Source organism: Rousettus aegyptiacus, unplaced genomic scaffold (assembly GCF_014176215.1).
Source record: "Rousettus aegyptiacus isolate mRouAeg1 unplaced genomic scaffold, mRouAeg1.p scaffold_m13_p_10, whole genome shotgun sequence".
In the NCBI taxonomy this organism is placed as follows: Eukaryota; Metazoa; Chordata; class Mammalia; order Chiroptera; family Pteropodidae; genus Rousettus; species Rousettus aegyptiacus.
The window spans coordinates 47,584,124-47,611,665 of NW_023416285.1; the positions used below are offsets into that span (position 1 = coordinate 47,584,124).

Sequence of the window (27,542 nt, forward strand, 5' to 3'; positions counted from 1 at the left end):
TGGAGGCTGGAAAGTCTAAGATCAAGCCACCGGCAGGTTCCATGTCTGGTGAGATGCTGATTTCTGTTCATAGACAATTTGAAATCCTGGGATTCATATGGAACTTTCAAAGAAAATTATCCAGGACAGTAACCTAGAAATTTCTCATAGGGTTGTCGTGAGGATTAAATGAGTTAGAGAACATGAAGGAGTCATTTGCTCTTGCTTGCCACATGTGACCAATACATTTCTTAATATTGTCCCCGGAATTTTACTAGCCTCTCAGTACACTATTCTAAAGGGCTCCTAGTTAGAGTTCTCTCAGGCTCATTTGGGGACAAAATCTCTATTACACATCATGACGTAAATAAAAAGGGGTCTACGCAGACCTGACAAGCTCAGGGGGTGGCATGCAGGCTTGACCAGCCCAGTGACCTAAAATAACCTCACAGGATGATTTGAACACTAACTCCTAACTGGGCAGGTCATGGAGGGTAGTCACATTCCAGGCCTATAGCTTCCTTAGTAAAAGGTTAATCTGTACCATAAGTGAGCTCTCTGTCTATTGTTCTTATACACCTAGGATAATATACCTTTAGAATGTCAGAGTATTTTTCTTTCAGAGACTTCAGAAACAGACCCACTGGCAACAAAGCACGAAGACTCCAAACTCCTCGTCATTGTATTCTTGTCCACTACCATCTCTATTTGCTGTAATTGTTAAAGGTTAACTATCCTGTGTCCACCAATGTAAAAGAAATATATATCTCTCCATTTTCCACTTTATCCAATTCTAGAGATTTCCCTGCTTTGTCTTCCGCCTCCCTAATCTACCACCAATAGATGGCATGTAACCTTCTTTACATTTTTCCTTTGATGCTAAATGTATTTTTAAAACCCTGTAGAACTGTCTCTCTCAGGAGCATTTTCTCAGCCCATGGAGATCTTGCTTCTCAGCATGTCCTCAAAATGTGGCTCAAGTAAATTCTTATTAGGGCTTTCTACAGGCTGCATATTTCTTTTGTTGACATTTACTGGCACCTTAATATTAGGTTAAGCCATATAACACTACTGATATTGGACTATTTTTGACCTACAAAATCAACAATTAAATGAGGTTGAACCCATTGAGATGTTCTCAATATAATCTTCTCTTGCTCCCCGAATTTCTTTAAAATCCTAGTGTGTGAGATATTGAAAAAATCTAAATGAGGATGAATTTTCGGCCATTTACTCCCAAGTTTCCTAAATGTTATGGCTATGAAATTTCAGGTCTCAGGGAACATTTTCATAGCTAATTCAAACGATTCATAGACTGGTGTCTGATACTGCTTCTCCACGGGCCCACTGAGAAATGTGTTTCAGGGCTTAGAGCACGCTGTGAGGCAAGGAACAACCACAGGAAACTGTGAGGAAGTGCAGCTTTTGTTAAGTCCCTGGTGCTGTCTAAGGAAATTCCAAGCTTTGTTGTGGTGTCCTTTCCCCAAATTTTATGAAAACATGCTTTCTCAAGTCTTGCTGAGTTTGCAAATGTATCATGAAAAGGTACCAACAAAGCCCTGCTGGTCACCATTCTTGGCAATATACATATTATACATAGAGACTATATATAAACCAACTCTACAGAGGGAAAAGGCACATAAATGCACACAGGTTTGCAGAGTACTGAGATAGCCTGGGCTCAGTCTTACTCTGACTGCCATTTTTCCCTCTACAAGCCAATAAACTCTTATTTGTTGCTTTGGTTATCTCCAGGGTGTTATGGACACTTTAATTTTTGTGTGTGCATAAAAGGACACAGCCATTCTCGCACTAGATCAACTATCCTGAGAATGCTTGATGAAAATAAATATAGTGTGAATAATCATCTTATTGTATTGCACATGGAGATTTTAATTATTTCTCTTTGTCCTGGGGTTCAACTGATTGCCACCAAAAAAAAAAAAAAAAAAAAAAAAAAAAAAGAGAGAGAGAGAGAGAGAGCTATGATGATCTGGAAACATGTAATTTATTCCTTATCTTGCTCTTACCACTATTAATATGTGTCTGAAATTCAATACCTTCAGAGGAGTTGTCTCCAAAAAGCTGCCTCAAAGTTTGTAATGATTTTGCCATCTCATTGGCAATGTCTTAAGTTAATGAGATGAATAATCTGAAAAGAATGTAGCAAAAACAAAACAAAACAAAACAAAAAACCCACCTCCAGACCGTCATTTATTAACACAAATTTATATAGTGGCATATGCCATTGAAGAAATCAGAAATCCATAACACACAAATTTGTATTGGAAATACAAAAATCATTTGAGAGTCAAGAAATCAGGTTGACAGCACCACAAATGTTTTACTCAGTCTGAGCAGGTGTGTAGTATACAAGAATAATAAAATTCCTATAGGATAGACTGAATGTCATAAAACTGCAAACACATTTCGACATTATTTCCCATCCACCAATAAGAATCTGCAGGCATCCCCCAGGAGGCCTGGGGGACAATAAAAGGGCAGCGAGGCAGAAAACTGGTGCAGATTTTTCTTTCTTTCGACCTTCACAGCCAGCTCGTGATAGCAAATAGCAAACCGTGAGGGGCTTTTACCTTCTCACCTAAAGGCATGATATAAAAGTTTAGTAAAACACACACAAGGCATTAATGAGCAAGTCAGAGAAACTGAAAACAGAGTTTTGACTGCAGTATTATCCCACATCACTCACTGAATTATCTGATCCCTAATGTGAAGTATAAAACAAACAAAATGAAAAATTCTGTATCAAAGGAGTCAATCTCAACTTTCTATCTCAACACTTCCTATGTAATAAGTGCGTCTCCACTAGAGAAGTACCACATTCAATGAAGTATATGTAGTGGTTAGGGCGGAGAGGAAGGGAAGCAGGAATATTCCCAGGGCTTTCCTTTCCAACAGATAGTTCACCATCTCAAGGGCCTCATAGGAAGCTGCCCTTCTCATGCCTGAACTTCTACATGGAGGCTGCTAGGAGCACTTGGAGAGCTCAATCTCCGTTTCTTCCCACATGAGCTTCCTTCTGCCACCTGTGCTCTTCCCATGTGTGTGCCCTATTTTGTAGTGATGAAAGGGATTTGTAAGAATATCTGAGCAAATGGAAAGGTGCTGTTTAATGTATAAGCATTCTGGCACTAGGAACAGTTATAAATAATGGGCCATACCAAAAGTTGCTTCATAAATGATTGGCTTCCTTTCCTTGTAGAATTAGCATTAACCTATTAGGTTGTTCTGGAAAAGATTCTGTGCCCAGCTAGTGAGCTCTCCAGCCATGAGACATCAATGTTCGTTAGGCTGATACAGAACTTCTGCCCCAAACTGCCTGAGCTGGTCTCAAGTAGCACTTAACCAGTCAGGAGTTTCAGTTCTGGGCTCCTCCAGTTCATCCTTTCCTGGGAACTTTATCACTGCCAGTTATGCCTATGTTAGTGGTGTTCTTTGTTCCAAAGAAAAGAGTTATTTCATAATCCAGAAAAGACAGTGTTTATTTTTCTCAACTTGCCCTTGCAATATTGCCATACTCTCTCACCTCTCCTTACTAAATTTACTCCTCTAACACTCAGCCATGACACCAGTCATTTGTTCACTCAACAAATATTTCTGGAGTGCTTGTTATGTTCAAGGCACTTCTGAATAATCAAAGGCACATCTCACACAGGTCCTACTCTCAAGGAGTTTGGAGTCTGGTAGAGATGCCTAAAACTTTTCACAGTTCATTCTTTCTAGTGTTTAGTACCAACGTGTTGCCAGTTTGGAATGTTCTCAAAGAGCTTAGGTCATTCTAACACAACTATTATACAACATGAAAGCTCTGTTATTCGCTCAGTGATTCTAGTGTGCCATGCATCAGGAAGAGAACGTGTCTTTTATTCCTAAATAATGGAATTGTGCTTCCAATTCAAAACATGACAAACATGCTTATGTTTTTGCCAATAAGGCAGGAAACAAAAATACAAAAGCAAGCTGTGTGCATACTATGTGCAAAATTGTCAAGAAGCTACCATTTGAACACTAAATCATTTAAAAGCCACGTGTTTATGGCCTTGTCATGTGCTAATATGTGCCTGAGCTACCAGAAAAGAAACCCCCAAAAGAGAAATCCCTGAAATAGAGTACCAGGAATGGTGCCTTTATCTGCTGTGAGCGTTAGCAGGCATCTATTAACTGATTTCATGCTGGCCTAGACTTTCTCCTAATTTGCTTTATTCAAATGAATCACTTACTTTCCTGAAGTTCTAACAAAATAAAAACCCCATGGCTAGCAAAGTACATGGATTTGTCTATTATCAGACTGGGTAAAGCTTGGGGTAGCAGGAAGTGTGATAGGTTATTTTAAGCATCCGTGACAATACAGAATAAAAAGGTCACGCTGCATTGATCTTGTTTTGTAGCATTTTTCAACAGAGAGGATGTCTCGACATGTCCTTGGTGCAGCATGAAGTCATCAGGCACAAGCACATCTCCCTGGGCCTAGGATGCAGTGTGTCAGGAATGTGCTCTGAGGTGCTTGCTGGGCTGCTCCGGATCCCCAGGTTTCAGTTTCCCCCTGCCCTAAGGAGGTTCATGCCTGATGTCTGATGTCTGACAGAAGAGACCCGAGGTTTCTCCCACAAATTGTGACATGTTCTGGTCTAGAGCACTTTGAGCCCACAGGTGAGAAGGGCTCTGGAAATGTAAAGTACAATTAGAGGCCATGGAGCACAGGCTGCCAAGTGGGTACAGTGAGCAAACACAACTGTTGTGCTGATTAGCAGAATTTTGAATGGAATCTGGGTGTCAGCAATTTGAACTATGCAGCCCGGAGGCCCAGGAAATGCCCAAGTAGAAGAAAGCTGGAGGTGGGGGAGGAAACCAAAGGCCCTGAACCCCATTCTCTCTGTCTGAGATCTGCCACTGTACATTCCCCAATCCTCTGAACTCCATCAGCTAACCTAATTGTCTAACTCCTGTCCTAATACTCCAGCACATGCCCTCTAAGACTGGCCTTGCAGAAGGAGCAATTGCAGCCACTGAGATTATTAAAGGGATTCATGCAAGGAACTATTCAAATACTCTGGGGCCCTCAGTGTTTCTTTGTTTAATGAGGTAGCTCAGTTGTGAGTTGATGCATGTGATGTGTGCCTTCCACCGCTCAGAGCTATAGTTTTCCCTTTTCAATTTGCAAGATTATAAAAATACCAGTATTTTCCCCCGTTTTATAAAAGTGATTTTAGAAAAAAATACACATGGGTCTCCTCCATTAAACTTCCGTTCCGTCTTGTAAATTGTTGTGAACTCTGACTTCCAGGTTCAACTTTTTCACTTTAGCACCTTTGAATGCGTAGGCCCCCTCGGGGTCACTCAGAATGTTGACGTTCCGCACAGTGCAGTACTGCCTGTTCACGTTCTTCTCCACTCTGTCTGGGCTCCTCTTGGGCACGTCCGCCTTGGTATTCAGAGGGTATTCCTCCAAAATGTCCTCTGTGGGTGTTTTTTTCCTCTGTTTCTGGCACTTCCTTGTGATGAAACAAGCCACCAGAAACACCAGAAGGAGGAGCATGATAGCAGCGAGAGCACTGCCAATAGATGCCCCGGTCTGGGAGAGAGAAGCGGCGACAACTGGCTCCTCCATCTCCAGATTCAGGGACTTCATATTGGTGCCATTCTTGACCTGGTCCCCTTCATTGTCATAGATGAGGGAGTCGTCAAGCGTCAGCTGACCATTAGGGTCCACAAGGTCCCTTCGGTTGCGCCTCAGAGGGGCCGTGAGAGAGCGCTGGACCCGGGGCCCTGAGATGGTGTCAGGGCCAATGACGTAGATCACCTGCAGATACCACTGGTGTCCTGCTTCCACCTGCGGCGGGAGGAAAACAGGAGACAAACTGAACAAGGCACTTCCCACAGGCCACAGAAAGGCCGTGGGAAGACAGTTGCCACCACGAGCCTTGATAGATAAATGATTTCAAGAAAAGCATTGGCAATGGTTGGCGTCTACTGTTAGAGAATTGGATCAAATATATAGATTCCATTTTATTTCCAAATTAGGGTGATCTTGGTCCAGCTATTCACATTCTTTTCTCTTTCCCTATCTGCGTATAGAATTGCCCTAAGAATTTATCTTTTATAGCCTCTTTGGCTAAGTAAGTGCTTATGACTTGTCAGTCTTCATTGAGAGCAATGAAGTTATAGTAGTAATGATGATCACATTTATTCCTGGTGACCTTCAATTGTTTGTTATGTTATTTTACTATTTATTGATAAACTTTAACTAAAACAGAGTCATTCAACAAATATTCACTAAACACCTACTCTATGCTAATAAGCAGATACTTGATGAAAATTTGCTAAATCTGAACATTTCCTGGATCATCTCCTGAGCAGTTACATCATTTGCCACTCATTTCCATGTCACCTGCCACCATTAAAATTCTCAGTGGTTGTGAACTAACCTTGAAGAATAACGGTAGTTCCGAAATCTAAGGTCATAGATTACCATTTGGAGACAGAAAAAAAGGGGAATTTGATCTTGGAAGTCATTGTTTATTACTGAAACTTAGAGTATTTTTGCTTAACGAATACTAGTAATTGTTGCCATTCTAAATTGCTATATTGTATTTATGATTTTGTTAAATGCTTTCCACATGCCTATAAAAATCAGTTGGGTCCATGTAGAGCCAAAAAGTAGGCAATATAGAAAAATTTAGGACAAATTCAGTATCGTCTATACCCCAGTATACACAATGACAAGTAACTATATGCAAATTAAAGAATTTTATTATTCGTTGTTGTATTGGGGATAGATAGTGAAAATATGGGGTAAATGATAAGCTTAACAACAATAAAAATGACCTGCCAGCAAGAATACTATAAAAAGAAACTGACAGTCCAGAGATGATGTCCTGTTTTTTGCGACCTTTAAAGTGGCCTTGGTCCTGTGTGTCTATTCTGCTCACCACACTCACCTTATAGAGTGCATCCACTTTCAAAGTAAATCCATCCACGCCTGGCATGCTGCTGACCACATGGAAGTCAGGCAACTCGGATGCAAAGTAGGCCTCAAAGGGTACATCACGGAAATACTTATCAGTTACCTCTGGTTGGCTGCGGTCCTAGAATTTCAGAAAAAAAAAATCACAAGATTTAGAAAGCTGGAGCAACTGAACTGGCAAGTGGTGGTCACTAGGAGGAGAAAGGTACTCTCCCCTCCCACCTTGGGTCGGGTCAGAGAGTAGGCACTGCAGAAGCCCTCTCCTTAAGGTGACAGCTGCCTCTGGGCGCCCAATGCCCTCTTCAAGGGTGGACACTTGGTGGCTTCCATGATCTCAAAACAAACAGTGAGCTAGCCTAGGAAAGTAATTCTCAAGCTATTTAGTCTCAGAACCTTTATATGCTTAAAAAAGTAAGGACCCCAAATTCTTTTATTTATGTGGTTTATGTCTATCAGTACTTACTGTATTAAAATTAACATTACAAAACTAAAAAAATACTTATTTGCTAATTCATGTTAAAATGGAAATGAAAAATCTATCACATATTAACATAAGTAACATATTTTTAGAGAAAATACCTACATTCACTCCCACCTCCTCAAAAGAGAGCTAGCATTGTTTTACATTTTTTGCAAATTTGGAAAAGAACTAGATTCTCACAGCTTCTTCTTCAGTTGTGATATATTGTTTGGCTGAAGTACATGAAGAAAATCTAGCCTCACAAAGCTATGTAGTTAGAAAAGGCAGGGATGTTTTAATAGCTTTTTCAGATAATTGTAGATATTTTTTGATACTAAATCAAAATTTGATAAGTGGTATTTTTAAAGATTAGTTGTAGTGTACATTCTGAAACCATATCACTAAACCTTTCATATACTTTACTCTCATGAGGAAATGAGTGTGAAAAGGCAAGCATCATCATACTGCTGTAGCAGTAGTCTGGATCTTGTGGCTTCCCTCAAAGAGCATTGGGGATATTCAGAAGGTTCTGGATCATATTTTGAGAAACAGTAGCCTAGACTTTCTTTTTCCTGGGACATTAATAATAGCTTGTCCTTCTTACTCACCATAACCATCACATTTGGCATTATGTACTAAAATTTAGCTGATCAGAGAGCAAAAAAACCAATAAATATATATTATATATTATTTATATATATATAAATAATATATAATATATATTATATATTATTTATATATATATAAATAATATATAATATATATTATATATTATAATATATATAGGAGGCGGAGAGAGAGAGAAACCATCGAGAGGGGTTCTATCTGCTTTCGCCAGAATTCATAGCTGAGAAAATCTAAGCAAGTGTCAGCTCTTTAACACTAACAGCATACCAGCAGCAGGAATCGGTGTTTTAGGTGTTTGTTTGGCTGAATGCATCCATACTGTGGCCCTTCATTGTAGATTGTCCCAGTGGGATCAAAGAAAGGCACATAGCCATCCTTGCCGGTACAAAGATAGACTTTCTCCAGCTGGAGTTTGTAAGCAGAATTAAGGTTTTGTTCTGGGTTCCAAAGTACTCGACCATAAAGGATTTGACCTGGAAAGAGTGAGAGGCACTAATTAGGTCAGACTTTAAGATCAAAGAGAAAGAAATGTCAGTGGTAGAAAGGATTTAACACACTGTCTTAGAGTCACAGTACTTCTTTATGAAGAGCTCTATGAATCCATGTGCCCCTAAAATACTCATTCATTCGCGTATTGCTTCTTTTAGTCAATAAGAAAAACTAAGCATTTAAGCTGTGCCAAGCACAGCTTATGTGCAGGAGATACAAAGGTGAGTGAGAGGACAGAAATAAAAGACAAGCAATTGCTAAAAATAGCTAACACTTATCAGACTCATATTATATGCTGGGTACTATACTAAGTCCTTCCCATGTAAGAACTCATGTAGTGCTGACAATTTTACAGTTTTTCACCTACATTATCATATTTAATCCTCCCAAGAGCCCAAGAGATAGGTTCAATTATAATTCCCATTTAAAATAACTTGTCTAAATTTTCACATCTGTGACATGAAGGACAGGAGTTGAGTACAAATTCGTCTGGCTCCAAACACTTGTCCAGAACATCTACTATGTGGCAAGTCAGTGTGACCGGGTTGGAGGGTATGTAGAAGCTCTAGCAGGAGAGATTCTTGGGAAGATAGACTAATGGTGATGTGGATTCTGGACTTAAGTATGTAATTAACAGGGAATACTGGAAAGTTTTAAGCAGGGGCATAATATCAACATAGCTGGACTTCAGAAAACAGAGAACGGAAGAAAGACAAAGAAACTAGAGTCAAGAAGGTCAGATAGGGGCTATTTTAATGCTCTAGTGAAAAACAGGTATCTAAAATATAGTTGTGAGGCAAGGGGAAGGATTGAAGAAATGTCTAGGAGTCAGATACCATTCTTTTAATGGCAGATGGCTGTGGGAGGCGAAGAACTGGAGGATAACCTTGAGGTTTTTGCCTGGGGCACCTGAAATGTGGTGAGGCACTCACTGGGACAGTGCATATGAAAGAAGCATGTTTAGAGGGAGATAAATTCAGTTCTAGACATCTCTAGATGTCTGAAAGACACCCATTCGGAGAGGCCTGGCAGTTTCAGATTGCACGTGAAACAAGGAAATGACACTCAGGTGAGATCAGAGTAAGATCGACTTTTCTAGAATAGCTGTGGAATAGTAGGAGTATAGGAGATTCTGAGTAAAAGGATGGGCCAAGCCATGGGGGTGACCAGAGGTAGCACTGAAGTGAGAACAGAAAGAGCTAATCATGGAACCTGGGAAAAACAACGCAGACAGGGCAGAGGATGGAAACCCGGGACAGGAGAGTGAGAAGTGCTCAGAGAGGCAAGACGGTGTCGGGTGAGGCTGGAACAAAGGAAAGCAAATAGAGGGAAAAAAGTCAAAATCCACAGACACCAAAATCTCTCTCATTGACAAGAGAGATTTCTGAGCCATAGTGGGACAAACCCAGCCTGGAACAGGTAGACGAAGGAGTGATTGTGAAGAAAGGCCATGAAGACAGTGTATGCTCACTACTTCTTTAGGAAGTTTCTCGAAAAGAAAAGGAGAAAATGGGCTGAAGTTTGAAGGAAGAAGAATTGAGGGATTTTTGCTTTTCTGTTATGGGCAAAACTTGAATGTGTTTTTAGGATGAGAAAAAAACTCAGATATGAGGAGAAAATTAAAAGTAAGAAAAAGAAGGGGTTATTACAAGAAGGCAGATGATTAAATAACTTATTCATTTAACAAATATTTATTGAGAACCTAGGCACTGGCAGTGTGGTGTAGAAATCTGACATTTGATCACAATCTCCATTCTCATGGAACTTACATTACAGTCAAATGGCAGAGATAGATAGGCAATAAATAAGAAGTATATAATACAGATTACATAATATTAAAAAATATAAGTGCTATAATAAATGAATAGTGTTCTATGAAAGTGAAAAACAGGGAGGCCTATGCGAGGTTGTCTGGGGTGGTCAAGGAAAGCCTTTTTGAGGAGGTTAGCAGTGAAGTAGCAACCTAAAGGGGAAGAAAGAGCTAGCTGGCCTTTAGAAAGAAGACCACGTTTGGGGCAGGGAGGGGGCAGAGGAAGCATTTTAAATAGAAAATGCATGACGGAGAGCATATGTACATATATGTTTGACATACCTTTGAGGTTGGCTGGCAGTGGGGGTCATAGTGTCATCTCTGAGGGACTTAGAGATAAAGCAGCTTATCCAAAGTGTTAGAATCTGGTTGGAGACACCAGTCTTCTTACTAATCAGACCAGTGCCTTTTTATAGTGCCGCACCGCTAGTCAATACAGTGCCTAGTATGTAATCTTAATTGTGAAACGCTGTGGAGAAAGAATATGGACAGTTCCTTGCCTAAACATTGGCTGCCCTGGAACCCACACCAGGGGTGTCTGGAGAGTTGACTGAAAGCTGATGAGCAGAGATGCTAGTCCGGGCGCTTATCCGAAAGACTCTCAAATCCAGCCAGAGTCACTTTCTGAAGGTGATGGAGACAACTCACCTTTTGAGAAGGCTCCTTTGTAATCCATTTCTGCCAGTGACATATCAGATGTGTTGGGGTCCATCAGAAACACCTTTTCGTTATTGCAGAGCTGAAATTCAGTATTGAGCGAATATACAACTGGTACGGGGCGGTTGGTCTGCTGGAATGCAATGGGTATCAGGAATCTAAACGTGGGAGAAGCAAGAGCCCTTTGAGAGTGGGTCAGCTTTGCACACGTCATTTGAGCTGCCCTTCCCTTGCCACCCGTCTCAGAATTGCGAACAGTGATAAATATTTACTGAATAAAACATGTGTGTAGGAGTGGGACTTAATTAGTTTGGGTCATTATGAGGTTGATCAACTCTTTTGAACAAAAATAATCTAATTCATCTTTAGAATTCTTCAGTACTCATTGCTTTTCCTGGCGCTTTCATTCTGAAGGTCCCCGAAGTCACTGCGATTGCTAAAGGGCTGGCCACCTTGGGGCCCTGCCTCCTCCTTCCCAGACCTGCATGCTCTGGGACTGCCACTCAGCCTGATCCAAACTGCTCATCCTATGTCCCACTCTTCTAGATGTTACTAGACAATGCCATCTTGTCTCCCCCTTACTCCAATGACCTTCTTTCTCAGTCTTTTGAATCTACTTCTTTCTTCTTTGCCTCTAGCAGGTAAGGGCTCCTCCAGGCAGACTGGCCTTTTTTAGGTCTCTTGACTAGCCCTCTATTCTGTATTCTCTACTGCCCTGGGACTCATTAATCAACAACTATTCACTGAGATTTTGTTATGTGATAGACACTGTTCTCATAGGGGGAATTTGAACAATTCTATGAACAAAATCCTCAGGAAGGTTACACACTAATAGGGAGATAATTAATAAACAAAATAAGTTCAAAAATAATATAGTAAGGTAAGAGATAACTAGGAGAAAAATGAGGCACAAAAAGGAAATGCTAGAAAGAGGTTCAGTTGGACATTTTAGTTACGGTGGTCATGGAAGGCCTCAGCAAGAGGAAAACATTTATGCCAATGCTTGAAGGAAGCAAGGGAGTCATGTGGCTATCTGGTGGAGACAACTTCCCAGGCAGTGGAAACAGCAAGAGCAAAGGTTTGGGGTAACAAGTGTGCCCAATACATTAGAGGAATAGCCAATCGGCTAGAATGACTGAAATAAGCCAAGTAAGGGCAATGAGATCAGAGAGGTAACTGGAGGCCATGTTGGCCTTACCCCGTATGGTAAGGACTTTGGGGTTTACTCAGATTGTTGGGGAGTTTTGAGAAAACGAGTGGGGTCTGCTTTGTTTAGAATGGACTGGAGAGTGGAAGCAGAGTGACCCATTGGGAGGCTACTGCTGTATTCCAGGTAAGTGATGGCAGTGGTTCTGACCGGGGCAGTTGCCAAATGGCCATGGGAATGGTTGGATTCATATATTTTAGAGCAGATACTCATAAGTCTGGCTGACACATTAGATGTGGGACATAAGCATCCCAGAGTAAGAGAGGGGTCAAGGATGTTTTAAAGAATTTGGGTGTAAACATCTAGAACATGGGTTGGCAAAGTTCTTCTGTAAATGGCCAAATAGTAAATATTTTGGACTTTGCGGCCATATGGTCCCATAATTATTTGTTTCATTTTTTGCCAAATTCCAGACAGATATATTTGCTAAAGAATAATGCATGAGTGATAATTTCAATGTTTTATTCTCCCAGTAGAGTCCATTTGACCGTTCCTTACTTTTATTGAAGATGCTCCAGTGGGTAGATTCAAGAAGGCTGGGAAAGGAACTTGGAGTGTAGGAGAAACTAACATAAGCCAAGGCTGACTCTGCTTCAATAGCTTTATAATGACATAACCACTAGTTTCACCAAGAGCTCAGTTAGTTGACTCAAGAAAACAGGTTTTTCTTGTTGATATCGGTATTACCTGAATCCACGAGTGCCTGGCACATAAGACACTCAATAAATATTTACTGATTAAATAGAATGAATAATGGGACTTGAGATGACTATGATGTACAAGGTTAGAACAAATGACAGACCATACAAAAACAGGCATAATATGAAACACAATTCTATTGAATTAAGTCTGAATTCTCTGAGTCAGTCTTGATTGTTATTTTTGTTGTTGTTTGTTTGTTTGTGTTTTTTTGTGCTGCAGTTCTATTGCATCCATATATAGCCAAATAGATGATCAAAAGCAAGGTTAGGTCCGGGGAGAAAGTCACCCTGGGAATAGTGGGGAAATATTTTCATTTCTGAAGCCTCAATAATACTCTTTCCACTGTAGCTTCCCTCACCCACAAAGCACTGAGCCTGGATACAGGTTGGTGTCTTCTTTGCTCCTTTTTGCCATTTTCAAACCATTGTTCCCGTCTTGTCTTAAAAAAAAAATCCAGCACCTACTCTGGAGAAACTCTTTTTCACATATACACTAAAAGACACGTAAGTTTTCTTTGCAGCAGAGAGAATCTGGAATTATTAGTCAAATAGCATGGTCAAATAAATTGCCAAATATTCCTACAGTGAATACTTTGATGCAGTGAAAAATGAACTACAGTTACATGAATCAGCACAAATGTTGATTCACTTATGAGTCATTCACTGAGCGAAAACAAACAAACAGATGAAAAAAACGCTGCAGAGAACTTATGTAGTCTGAAATTTTTATATAGACTTCAAAAACATGTAACACCATATAGAAGTAAATATGAGGTGAACCATAAATATACATATTGTGCTAGCAGTTACCTTAATGAAGAGGCGGGCAAAAGGGAGTGCAATTGGAAGGGGCACTGAGGTTTACAAGGTATTAGCAGTGTTCCATTTCTTCCATTGATTCCCAGCTTTTTTGTTACAAAATGGAAATAACACTGCAATCTTGTGAGGGATCATTGTAGTGAGAATTCAATGTTAAGACCTTCGTATGAGCTTACCACATAGTTTGCACTCTATATGTGGTCATTAATATCACTGGTAGTTATTATCATTCATTTTATCATCAGTATCACAGCCCAAGGGATACTCAGTTCATTACAGTTGCAATTCATATTAGGTAATGTTCTATTTCTTGGTTATTTATGTATGTACTATATATCAGCAGTCCCCAACCCATTAACTGTCCGTGGCCTGTTAGGAACTGGGTCGCATAGTAGGAAGTGAGTGGTGGTCCAGTAAAGCTTCATCTGTATTTGGAGTGCTAGCGTCACTGCCTCAGCTCCATGGCAGATTATCATAGAAGCGTGAACCCTACTGTGAACTGCACATGTGAGGAATCTAGATTGCCCTCTCTTTATGAGAATCTGATGCCTGATGATCTGAGGTGGAGCTGAGGTGGTGATGCTAGCACTGAAGAACAGCTGCAAATACAGATTAACATTAGCAGAGAGGTTTGACTGCACAGAAACCATAATAAATCAATCACTTGCAGACTTATATCAAAACCCTATCCATGAGTGGCAAAAGACAATCAAGCTACATCTGGGGGCAGGCTTTACAGTGGCAGTAAGTTGATGTACTTCAATCATACAACTGTATCTGATGGCATCTGATTCTGTACTACCTTGAGTTGTATAATTATCTCATTATATGTTACAATGTAATAATAATAGAAATAAAGTGCACAACAAATATAATGTGCTTGAATTGCCCTGAAAACCATCCCCTGCCCCAGTCCGTGGAAAAACTATCTTCCATGAAACCAGTTCCAGTGTCAAAAAGGTTGGAGACCGCTGCACAGTCTTCTGAATGTCTAAATATTTCCTAATTAAACAATTTAGTATGTGAATAAAAATTTCCCAGCATATCTCTTCAGATTAGATGCCCTCTGTTCTTCATTACTGCAGACAGCTATTATTCTTCTGGTCACATTCCCTCCCGCACTGGGCTGACTATGGCGCTCTCTAGCAATGCTCTTGCCATCAATCTTGGTGATTTGGGCATTACATGGATAAACCATATCATACCCTAGCCTCCCAGTTTCCTGATGTCCTCACCTCCAAAGAGCTTGTTCTTTGGAGCCACCTTTGTTTCACTGTCCTATCATGCACCACCTCCAAAATTCTCATTTTCAAATTCATCACTTCTCAAACTACCACCTCCTACCTTTCCAGCTCTCCTCTTCTTTAACTCTCTCTCATTAATTCTCCAGCCATACCATGACCTCCCTCACCACTTTTACCAGGATGCAGAGGAACTGGAACAATGACACACCCATAATGGGAATGTATACACATTGTTACATATTTACAAACACTTCAGAAAACAATTTGGCAGTATCTTAAAAAGTTAAACATACATCTATCATATAATCCAGCCATTCTATTCCTGGATATTTATACAAGAAAATAGAAAGCGTATGTCCACATAAAGACTTGCATATATATGTTTATAGCAGCTTTATTTATCATAGCCATAAACTGGAAACAACCCAAATATCCATCAACTCATAAATCAACACATTATAGCATATCCATACTATCAAATACAACTCAGCACTAACAGGAACAAACTGCAGATACACAACAACTTGAATGAATCAAAATAACCATGCTGAGTGAAAGAAGCCAGAGAAAAAGAATGGATACTATATGATGTCATTTATATAACTTCTAGAAAATGCAAACTAATCTGTAGGGACAGAAAGCAGATTGTTGTATTCCTGGGGAAAAGGGTGGGTAGGGTTGGATGGAATGGAGGGACTGTCAAGGGGCATCAGAAAGCTTTTGGAGGAAATGAATACATTCACTAACAGCTGTGTAGATATTTCGTAAGTGTATGCACCGTTGATCCTTGGGCAATGCAAGGTTAGAAATGCTGATCCACTCTGTGCAGTTGCATACGCACCTATAACTTTTGACTCCCCCAAAACTTGCTAACTGTTGATTGGAAACCTTACCAATAACATAAACAGTCAATCAACATATATTTTGTATGTTTTATGTATTATGTACTGTATTCTTAAAGTAAGCTAGAGAAAGAAAATGTTATTAAGAAAATCATAGGGAAAATACTTTTACAGTATTTATTGGAAAAAAATTGTGTATAAGTGCACCTTTGAAGTTCAAGCCTATGTTGTTCAAGGGTCAACTATATATGTCAAAATTTATCAAATTGTATATATTTTAAATATGCGCACAGTTTATCTTTTATCAATAATATGGTAATTTAAAAACAATTCATTTGGGCCCCAGCACTGTCTGATCGGCTGCTATCTAATCCTAGTATATTTATTTTCCCACTGTCTGAGGTGAATATATCACTTTCCTCTCTCTTCTCAAACCTCTATGTTCCTCAGTTCCAGCTAATGCTTGGCTTCTCATTTCACGGAAAAAATAGATTTGATTAAATGTCTATTTGTCATCCTTTCCTTCCCAATCTACTAATTCTCCCTTTGCCCTTATCCACAGCTTCTGCCCGCCTTCCTCTTTCAGTGGACAAACTCTCTCTGACTCTAGCTAAGGCCAACCTTGTCCTGGATCGATCCTCTGCTTATTCAAGGGCTTGGCTCTGCAGATCTCCCCTCTCTCTGTGTCCTCAAATTTCCCCTCATAAACCAATAGGGTTACTCCCACCAGCATACAAACATCCTGAAATGTTTTTTTTTTTACCCTAAAAAACAAACAAGTAAAACTTTCTCTGACTGTTCATCTGTTTCCAGCTCCGACCCCTTTCCTCTGGCTTCCTTTAGCATAAAGCTCCTTGTTTTGTCAAGCATCATTTTCCCTTGTTATCTCCATTTTCTCGGCTCTCTTGAACCCACTCCAATCAGGTTTATCCCCGAGTCCATTGAACTTGCCCTTTGTCCAGTTCATGAACAACTTCTGTGTCACCAAATCCAATAGCCAGTTCAGTCTCTTAACCTGCACGCCTAGGCCAGAGCAAAGCACATAACAAACAAGAGCTGACTACATACTGGTTGAATGAATGAACACTTGGCACAACTCTCAGGTCTGAGCTGAGTATGGGCTATACTCATAGATGAGTATAGCTGATTCTCATTACTCGGAATAGTTATGTTCTATAAAGTTGCAATGAACACTGCATTAGTAAATACTGAACTATTCACTGCTTCTAGTGGAAATATGGGATACAGTTCTTGTAGCCACTAGTCACGATTTTCATCAGCGGATCAATATATAACCTTGTTTTATGCTTGTTTCTGCTTAAAAACACCTTATTTAACATATGTTGCTGATACATTAATAGAGAACTCATAGCAACAGCACTAAAAGTCATGCCTGAATGACTCTTATCTAACACTCCATAAATTCCACTCCATATCTCACACCCTTCTTGTACTTAAGAACACTAGATGGCGTGTCAGACTATACTTGGGCACCATTTTAAACAGGGAAATCACCAACAAAAGAACAAAAATTAAAAAAATGAACAAACATGGCACTAAGTAGACCGTGAAAAGGACACTTGTTTACAGTATGAAAGTTGAAACAAGATGGCAGAGCACTGCCTTGCTCAAACTGAGCTGGAAATGTGTGTGTCAGGTGATTCAATGCTTTGCCACTTTGCATGTTTGTGAATGACTGTGAAAGCACCACAAAAACTGATTTTGGGATTATAAACAAATGTTAGCAAGTAGGCAAATTCATAAGTAATAAGGATAGAGTGTATTTGCCTACCTTTCCGGGGCATGAGCAGTACAGGCCAAAGGCTTCTCTCCTGGGTCAACCCACGGCTGTGTGGGCTGCACGGTGCAAGGGATCAGGTAGATGGTGTACTCCCCTGAGTAGTCCTTCCTGGGGGTATGCAGAGCAGGCTGTGGTTACAGGGAACAGCTTACAGATTGTCCACTTACCCAGAAACACAGCAACTTCCTTAAACAGTTTTCAGATGGTATTTGTGCCCCATATCTAAGAACTTTATTATTCTGCAAGCACAGTTTTCAGGAATTTAACACTGATTATTCTGTCACAGTGTTATCCAGAAATGTTAAATGGAGCTACCTTTATTTATTCAAGTCCTTTTCATGAGGAAAGCTGAGAAAGGCACACTGTTTATAAAAATCTAAAAGGCTCTGGTGAAGACAAACCAGAACGAGCCACTTCCTATAGATTTCCATGAAGCCTATTTGGCAATTTCTGTTTACTGTTTCTTATTGACTGGCATTCTCAACTGCAAGAACTTTTATTTATTAACATGCGACCAAATCAGCTGTTGCTCTTAGGAGAGGTAGCAAGTGCCCCAGGGTTAAAAGACATTTTTCCAGAGAAAGCCTACACCTCAATTTTATTAGCATTCGGGTTTGGGGGCTCCTCTCTCAAACATTAGAGCCCTGTTCCTTTACAAAGTTGAAGAACAATCTCACATCTCCTAGGAGACTGCTCTCTGGGAACGTCCCTGTTTATGGTGGGGCACAGGACTCTGTCCGTCATGATGCAGAGGGTAGGGAGCCTTTGTACCCTCACCTATTTTATTTCCCTCACTTGTCATTGAGTAACAGCCCAGCCCTGGCAGGGAGCCTGGAAGGCAGCCAGACATCCAGAAGTTTCAGGAAGATTCTCCAAGAGCCTTGGGAGGCTGCCATCCATTGAATGAAAAGCACTGGGCTTAATTATAACTTGTTGTGAGCAATCTCTGAAAGAATCCCATTTATTTCATATTATTTATATCTACATATTACTAAATGATGGCAAAAATTTGGTTAAAAAAAATAAATAAAACTTTCATGGCACATCCCATGGTTGGTTTAGTGGAATGGTGCAGGACAGAAACTTGGAGGCAGTCTAGCCCTGGCTTGGCTCTGCCTCTTACCACGGCTGTATGATTTTAGACAAACCATGCAACTTTCAGGGCTTAAGTTTCTAAACCCCATTTGGCCCTCAAAATCTGTACATCTGTATGTCTGTAGTTTTTCCATCTTTCTGCAAAGCATGGACCAGAAGAAAATGAAACTTTGTATGTCATATTTGAATTACATGAACATTGACAAGTATAATGTGAATAATAATGCTTAGTTAATAAAAACACATAATTAGGCAGAAATGTCCATGCCTGTCCTTTGCTTTCCACAAGTCAGACCAGATTATGTCACTCCTCTGCTCAAACCCTGTAGTGGCTCCCACTGCAGAGTAAAAGCTAAAATTCACATGCTGGCCTTCAAGGCCCGCATGGTGGCCCTACCCCACCTTCTTACTTCCTTGACCTTATTGCATGTGACCCTCTTTCTTGCTCACTCCACTCTAGCCGCTCCAGCCTCCTTGCTATTCCCCTGAGCATGCTGGAAAAGCCACCACCTCAGGAACTTTGCCAGGAACTTATTCCCCAGATGATCTGCTTAACAAGCTCCCTCATCTCCTTCAAGTCTTCGGTCAAAGGTAGCTTCTTGATGAAGCCTACTCTGAACATTTCAATTAAATGACAATGTCTCCCCTCTTCTGATTCCCCTTACCCTGCTCTATCTTGTTTATTTTTTCATATCACTCATCACCTTTTAACATGTTATACCATACTTATTTATTATGTCTACCTGTGCCTCCTTATTCTAAGTGCTATAGGCAAGGATCTTTATTTTCTTCCCTGCTGTGTTCTGTGTGCTCAGAGCTTTCCCTGACACACAGCAAATGCTCAGTGAATATTTACTGAACAAATGAATACAGGACAAATTGCATGGCGTCCCAAGCTTACAGTTCTATTTTCCCCTACCCCTAAATACAATTTAGGTCGATTTCCTCACTATCCCTGCAAATATGCTAGACACAGTCCTAGATACAGGTAGTTCTCCCTCCTTTCTAAAAACTAGATGGGTTCCATATGTTGCTCCACCTCCCACAGGAAGCCTTGCACAACTTCCCAGCCTATGCGAGACTCTCTCACCCCGGAACAGCTGTGGTCTTGGTGTTGGGAACCTCTCACAGCACACATAGGACAAAACTTGTGGTGTTGTTCTTCACTTTGCCACTTGTCTATGTATTGACCTCCTTACCTCAAATGTAAGCTCCTAAAGGATGCTTATTCAGGACCTATCATATGCTAAAACTTGCAGTTCTCTGGAGATTCAATAGAAATCAGGCATGCCTCTTACCCTTGGGAAGCTCATGATCTAGTGGAAAATGGGGCTGTATTTAGAGCATAATAACATGATGAGCTGTGTTATAGAAGAAGCTGGGACAAAATGGGAGCAAGGAGGAGGAGCTTTTAGCACTGAATAGGGGTCAGGGAAGGTGTCACTGAAGGTCAGTATTTGAGCTGCAACTCAGAGGAGTTTGAGTTTTGCAATAGGAAAGAAGTGGGAAGGGCAGAGGGAATTGCAAAGGCACAGAAGTATGATGAACTGGTGGGTTCAGGCCTTGAGGAGATATTTAATGTGGTCAGAAGGCTGGTTTCAGATGAGGCTAGAGGGGAGGGGATGAGCTTTATATAAAGAGTTGGACTTCATATAGTAGGTGATGGGGAGTCAGCAGAGGATTTAAAGAGGACTGTTTTTCTGCCTATAAATTGGGACAAAGTAGATACATAATCTTATGAACTTCTAGAAAGTATCTAAGACCAAAAATTTATAATAAAAGAAATCTTTTTGAAATGATTCTTAAGACAATCTGTCACTTCTTAACTATAAAACTAGGGTTAGATGTTCATGCTAAATATAGTTATTAATTTCATTACCTACAACAGAGGGATGATAATATTTATTACAGACTCTTGGTAATAGTTTTAATTTTGTTTTTCCTAGACTTCCATTTTATAGTGGGACATTTTACTCTATGTATTCAATTCCTATTCTATCTCTATATTAACTGTTACTTATTTTTCCAGGACATTAGGCCACAAGGAGTGACATCTGAATCTAATAACCAGAGAGCTGAGATTTTGCCATGGTTGTGGTAATTGGAATAAAATTTCTTTCATACTCGAGCTTCAGTTGGACACATTTCCCAGCTTCCCTTGTAGGTAGACGTGCCATATGATTAAGTTCTAGCCAACGGCATGTGAGCAGAAGTGATTTGTGCCCTTCCTGGTCCGATTCTTGGAATTAGGTTCCTGGTTTATCCATCAGGGGCTGACGTGAACTACATTTGTTTTTTTTGTTTTGTTTTGTTTTTTTTTCTCCATTTGCCAGAGTGTTGTTTCTCTCTCTCCTCCTTTTAAAACAGAAATCCAGCCTTTGAAGAAAAGCCCAATTACCCAAGCTTCTGAAAGAAACTGCAAACATTTCAGACCTACCCCTGAATGCCTTCCCCCTGTATTTACCTGTTATAAGAGCTTGTGGCTCTCCAGAGCTGATATGGAGAATCAAAGGTCTGAGCGCTCCATAGCAGCTGCAGGCCAAATTCAATTCCTCCCAAGTGGTCTGGAGTCAATATGAAAGACTTCACATCAGGGAGGGTATGGTGCTCCATCACGAACTGTCCTATTTCAAAGGAAAATATGCACACTTATTTGTGAATTTTATTGCACTTGTGGTGATGCCCTACAAGTCTTGGAATTGAATTAATATTCTTTGATCAAATGACTAAGGTTATACATATCTTCTTGTCCTTAGAATATATCTCACACTGCTTGGGACAGCATAGCATCTCAGCTGGCCATCCTACTCCTGATGGTCATTATGACCATCAGATTGGAGATTTATACACAATATGCATGTGCCTTGTGGAAATGGTGCTAATGAACATATCTATAATAATAGGAATCCTTATGTGACAATTAACATTGAATACATAAAGCTTTGAATTCCACCCAACATGTTTCTTAGCTGTAGAAAGGTATCAGTAGTTTACAAATAGAAATACTAAGTTTGGATTAAAAAAATTCATTTAGCACCTCCTTGGTGGAAAGAGACAATTGTAAACATGACTAAAAAGGTGAAGGTTACTCGGCAAGACACCTCTATTCTTTAAAACTTCAGTCATGCGATGTCTTAAATAAATAAAAGCAAGAAGACCATTCTAGATTAAAAGAGACTAAAGAGATATAACAACCAAAATGCAACACAGGAATCTTGATTGTATTCCTCCTTTTATATAAACAGATATAAAGTAAATATAAACTAATATAAAATAAGTAGATGACATTTGGAGGACAATGAAGGAAATATGAATAGGGACTTGATATTATTGGATCATGTCAAATATCTTGGATGTGGTGCTGCTGTTATGATGTGTAAGAGAATGTCCTTGTTCTCAGGAGATGGCTACCAAATTACTCAGGGTAACTTGACAGGAAGCCTGCAACTTGTTTACAAATTGCATGACAAAAAAAAATGGGTAAGCATGTGTCTATATTTATACACATATAGCAGAATGTTAACAACCGTTGATTTTATTTCTGATTGTCCTATCTTTTAAATTTTCTCTGTGTTTGAAATGTTTCTTAATAAAAAAAATGAGGGGAAAAAACCAGCACTGGTATTACCTCTGAATTTGGCATGGGTCTTAAATTCAATGACGAGACGGCCGTCTTCTCTAATATAGATTCTTAATATCTGAAGCCTGGCAGAGAGCACACTGTCTGTCTGGATTCCTGGGCAGGCAACCATACACAAAACATTCAAGTTAGAGCATGGAGAAGACCTCCCAGATGGAAATCTACATGTAAGTTATCTTAGAGACAGTTCTACATAGAGATAAACATTTATTTGAATGTAACTTAAAAAAAAAATTACATATTCATGTGAACACAGTCTATTTAAAGATATTTGCCAATTACAGTTGTAGAACAGTTCATTCTACTTTCTTTCATTTTTAATTTTTTTTATAGTTCCATTCTCTCTGACAGAGTCTCTTTATACTTGTGTCACTTGCCCAGATGAAGGGCCCCAGCCGAAAGATGGGGAAAAAATTGGTTCTTAAAACTTCTTACTATCAACTTTACAGCAGGATGTAGTTACAGCACATCCACTTTATAGTTTCTTTTCTTTTCTTTACCAAGACACCTTTTAAGATTTAACAGAACCATAAACAAAGTTCTGGTGATTACATTTAGTATTTAAACCAGTGAAGAATTAAAGGTTAGCTTAGAAGGCCAGCCATAATGGAAGGATATGAGTAATCTGTAGCCTTAGTAAGGTCACTCACAAATGTGATACCCAATGAGGTTAGTATAGCCAAAAATTAAAGGGCAACCAAAGGGGAGAGGGTGTTAGAAAATCAAGCCAAACTGAACCAAAGCTCAAGAAATTATCTGACCCAAAGTATGAAAGCTTCCCGAAGTTATTTTCCTATAAGAAATATAAAGCAAATAAATGATTTGAGTTTAAATCATTTAACAGAAGAAAGGATTGTATCTTCCATGAGTAGATATGAGGCCCCATCTAAAGAAGACTCCTGTAGCCTTTTAGTATCTCTGCCTTGGATCAAGTAAATGACCTTTTGGGAGAAAGAGAAGGAGAAAGAGAAAGCAGAAGTAAGGAAAATGAGTTTGGGGTAATTTTTGAAGTACAGAACACTGCAAATGGGAAAGAAGCAAAAAAGCAACTCAGATCCATTAGAGTGAATGGAGGAGAGAATCACAGAGTTTTAAGGGACGTTCATGTGGCAGCAGTGAGAGAAGGTGGCGGAGGGAGATGTGAGTGAGGTGTGAGCTCTCAGCTGAGGGGCCGTCACCAATCTAACCTGGGATGAAGGTCATTTAAAAAAGGTCATTACTTCAAGCATTGAAATCCTTGAAGTAATAGTAGGGTGAAGTAATAGTAGGGTGAAAGTCCCTATACTTTTAAGAATGTAACAAAAGAGCAAACTCTAAGCCAAACAAATAAAGTGAAACAAGTGGCTCTTGATATATTTTTCTATTTCCATGCATCTGATTTGAAGACCCTTTTTACTCCTTAAGCAACATGAATTATGCCATTTTTAGCTAATAGCACATGAACATGATTATGCTCCAAAACAATACATACTCCCCTGAACTCCGAATGGGCAGTGTAGAACCCCCGTCATTTGCCATTCTCTATTCTAGCTATGTGGGTTGAATTCCTCAAACCCTAGAGGTCTTCCAGCATCGACATATATGGACTTCATTCTTATTCATGAGCCGGAGATTCACACACTTTCCAGACTTCAGGCAACCCTCCTTTGTATGCAAAAAAGCAACTCAGATCCATTAGATGACAGGATGACAGGATGAGGAATGCAGCTATTAAAAGTCACTACTTATTATTTTTTTTCTTTTAACCTTGCTGAAGCATAAGGTAGGAATAGTTTATAATGTCAGTGGGCATACCTGTCCTCCAGAGAACAGTGTCATAGAAGAAGGAAAACTCCATCTCAGTGTGGTGCTCCAAGGAGGCCCAGCCCCTGGGGGCTGTCACATAGATGTAGGACACGTGGAGAGGCACATGCACTGTCAGGAACGACTGAGCGGAGTCTCTCACCTGTCAAGCAAATGGTGTACGCATAGTGAGGGTTATTTCTCTCCTATGATGAAAAGGCATACGTCATTACATTTCATTCAATTCTATCTCCACTCACGCATTCAGTCGCTCACTCATTAACAATTATTAACCAAGCACCCATGATTGCACTAGGCACTAGGCTAGGAGCTGGGTCCCCAGCAGTGGAAAAAGCCAAAATCATTGTCTCTATGGAACCAACAGGAAGATAAACAAATTTAAAAAACAAAGTAAATAGAAGGATGAGAAGTGGCCAGGATGCTTCTTAGGTAGGGCGATCTGGGAAGGCTTTTCTGAGGAGGTGACACTTGAACAAAAGTGTCACTTTTGAAGAGTGAGAAGGAGCTTTGTCTCCACTGTTTAGTTGCTGGAGGCCTTGGCTGAGATTTCATAGTTATTCCTGACGGACTGACCTGACAGACCTGGGATCTCCAGTGTACAGTCCCTTGCTGATGGTACTTTTCAGTATGAGAGCCTGAATCAACCCTAGTTGGGATGATGTCCAAGTCTGGATCCTTAGGATGAATGTGTGGCTGTCTTGGACATTTCAAGGAGTACTCACAACTCCTGCTCCAGGAACCAGGTTGTGAAGTTTGGATTTCTTTTCCAGGAAACTTACCAACAGACAGCTCAGAGCTGTATATGCTTGGCTAATTTTTCATCTCACACAATGCCATGTTGAAATTATTTTGAAAAGTCAGAACATCACACTTCCAAAAAAACACTTCTAAGGAGATTCTTGTTAGTGTTATTAATTTATCTCAGTAATTTTTATTTTCCTATGCAATGAACAGTAACTGGATGGAAAGTTAAAATATGAGCAGAAGCTCTCATAGGGAAGCTAACTGTGTATATGTGTGTATGAAATAGGGAGTTGTTTTATTCATTTTTAAATGTGTTTTATATTTTCCTTCATAAATATATATTTTATAACAAAAAGCTTAGTTTTAAACAATTTTATTTTTTTCATTGGCCAAATACCACAATACACTATAGAATTTATGTTTTTCTCTTGTTTGAGAATACACCGTAAGGTTTTTCCATGGCAACTGGTGGAAAGAGCCAAATGCTTTATCAATATTTAAGACATTAAAATATTATTCTTAAAGTATTTTTTGATATTCAATGTTGTTAGGTATATAAAACTTGATTCCAAGTTTTTCAAAAGACTACTAATATCGTATTCATTTTAAAATCTCTTGAAATGCCTTATTCTTTTTTTTTAGAAATATTTTCAGATTTTTATCTAGGTATCACACCATGTTCTGTCCCCTTAATATATAGGTTTTGCTAAAATCTTTGTTCTAATCTCACAATTGTTGATATTAGTACCTCTAATACTTCACTAACTGATTAGCAAAATGAATTTCCCTCTTCTGTTTCTGTTTATTTTCCTTTAACCTTCATGTTACTTACTAATCCTTAAAAAAAGAATCACAGACCTGACACATATTTACTATATACCTATTTTGTGCAAGACACTGTCCTAGATGCCTTTCTGTATTGAGATTATTAGTGATAATTTCAGATGAGGTTCAGAGACGTTATGTCTCGTCTAAGTCTACTCACATTCGATAGAAAGATGTGGCAGAGCTCAGTCCTAAGTTCTATATTCTTTCTACCATATACCAGCTGTTTTTAACTAATTTTAAAGAAACAGGAAATGGTGAAGTATTTCTGTGTATATATTCTTTATGTGTTGGTTTAAAAGATCTTTGTCTTTAATATTTTTAAGCATACTCTGAATAAAAATATTCAAAATCTAATTGAAGTAAAATCATGGAAAACAGAGTTATATTAAATTTTGAGGAGGCAGGAGAGGAACCAATCAGTTAGTTTTACATTTTCAGAAGTATACAAAACTGCAGAGACTGAAAGAAAACCTGAGAATGCCTTAAAAATCTATTCAGTAGAGGGCAGTAGTGTATGCCAAATGAGAGTTAACCAAACAGAGGCATCACAAAGAACCAAAACAAATTGTAATCACTTTCCCAAAATGATTACTTTAAGTCTCTCTACAAGTTCCCTCGTTTAGTATGGTTGAAACTGATCTGAAATAAAGACCAAACATTTAATTTTTTCATTGAGATAACTGCTCATAGTTGGGTAGAACCTGCTTTAGAATTACTTTTTCTATGAGGACACATTAGCCTAGTCCCTTTGATAAAACGTCCCTCCTATGACTATGGTTTCTTCTGTCACTAATGTTTAATGACTGTTTTAAAAGTGTCAATTTTTACAAGAGTTGTCAGTTTGGAATAGGTTTGGAACAGATAGGAAATCAACGTGTTTTGTTCTTTCTCCATAATGCTTAGGATGAAAGTGCTCGACCTGTCATCTGAGAGACAGGGTGTATCACCTGTTCTTTTGATTCATTTCACTGTGTGCAGAAGAGGACACATGTACTTAGAAACAACTCTGCCATTAAAAGTAAATCTTTTTGGCTTTCCAAAATGTACCCAGAGGAAAAAAAAAAACCATATATACCAAGAGAAGTAAATATCAGATTTTTATATAAATGATTGTGCCAGACATATTTTTCCATATTAATTTGAACATTTTCCACATTACTTTTTCAATTAATTGATTTAGAGGACTTTTTGAAGCGTTCTCTAGCCATGATGTTGCTAAGATCTCACTTGAGGGACTTATAAAGAAGACTCTCTTAGTTGGCCCGATTCTGTAGGCCACTGGATGCAAACGCTAACCAGAGTGCTTCAGGAACAACATGGCACCCAGGTGCATGCAGCCCTCAGACAAGCCCCTGCAGTACCCACCTGAAAGTCTGCAGTGACTGACCCCCCACAGACATCAATTAACTCAGTCATGTCGTAATAGGCATCAAAGGTCCAGACGCAGCTCTTCAGGTTCAGGTGTTTGTAGAGCTGGATGGTCTTGGGCTCCCGCACGCTGGGGTCAAACTGGAAGGGGCGGTCATAGCCAGGCCCCAGGGCTGTGCTGGCATAGACTGAGTCATCCAGGAACCCTGCCTCTGAGGGAGAGGGAGGACAAGGGATAGTAATTCAGTCTGCCCCTTGCTGGCTGCCCAGAAGCTGGGTGAGGAAAAGGGACATATCTTTTTGATATGGAGAGAGCTTCCCAACCATCTAAGACTATTAATAGAGCAAGCCAGGGCTCCTAACACATGCACTGGGAGAAGGGAGCTTCTCCCGTTAACTGCCTGTTACCCTGTATTAGTGAACGGGCTCACAGACTCCTCTAA

At 39.6% G+C, this 27,542-nt stretch overlaps 1 protein-coding gene across 4 annotated transcripts in view; it reads right to left on the reverse strand.

Moving 5' to 3' along the window:
* Positions 1-2,174: 2,174 nt before the first annotated feature.
* The window catches only part of FRAS1 (Fraser extracellular matrix complex subunit 1), a 404,163-nt gene continuing 378,795 nt past the window's right edge, over positions 2,175-27,542 (reverse strand). For 2 of the 4 annotated variants that reach the window (XM_016154420.2, XM_016154419.2), the window contains exons 66-74: positions 27,097-27,311; positions 24,151-24,301; positions 22,345-22,452; positions 21,181-21,340; positions 17,613-17,729; positions 10,999-11,165; positions 8,319-8,524; positions 6,939-7,085; positions 2,175-5,830 (exon numbers count right to left, since the gene is read on the reverse strand). In XM_016154420.2, the coding sequence (XP_016009906.2) occupies positions 5,237-5,830; positions 6,939-7,085; positions 8,319-8,524; positions 10,999-11,165; positions 17,613-17,729; positions 21,181-21,340; positions 22,345-22,452; positions 24,151-24,301; positions 27,097-27,311 (1,865 nt within the window). In that variant the 3' untranslated portion in view covers positions 2,175-5,236. The remainder of the gene's footprint in view (positions 5,831-6,938; positions 7,086-8,318; positions 8,525-10,998; positions 11,166-17,612; positions 17,730-21,180; positions 21,341-22,344; positions 22,453-24,150; positions 24,302-27,096; positions 27,312-27,542) is intronic. The other 2 variants (XM_036227812.1, XM_036227811.1) reach the window with 1 other exon arrangement.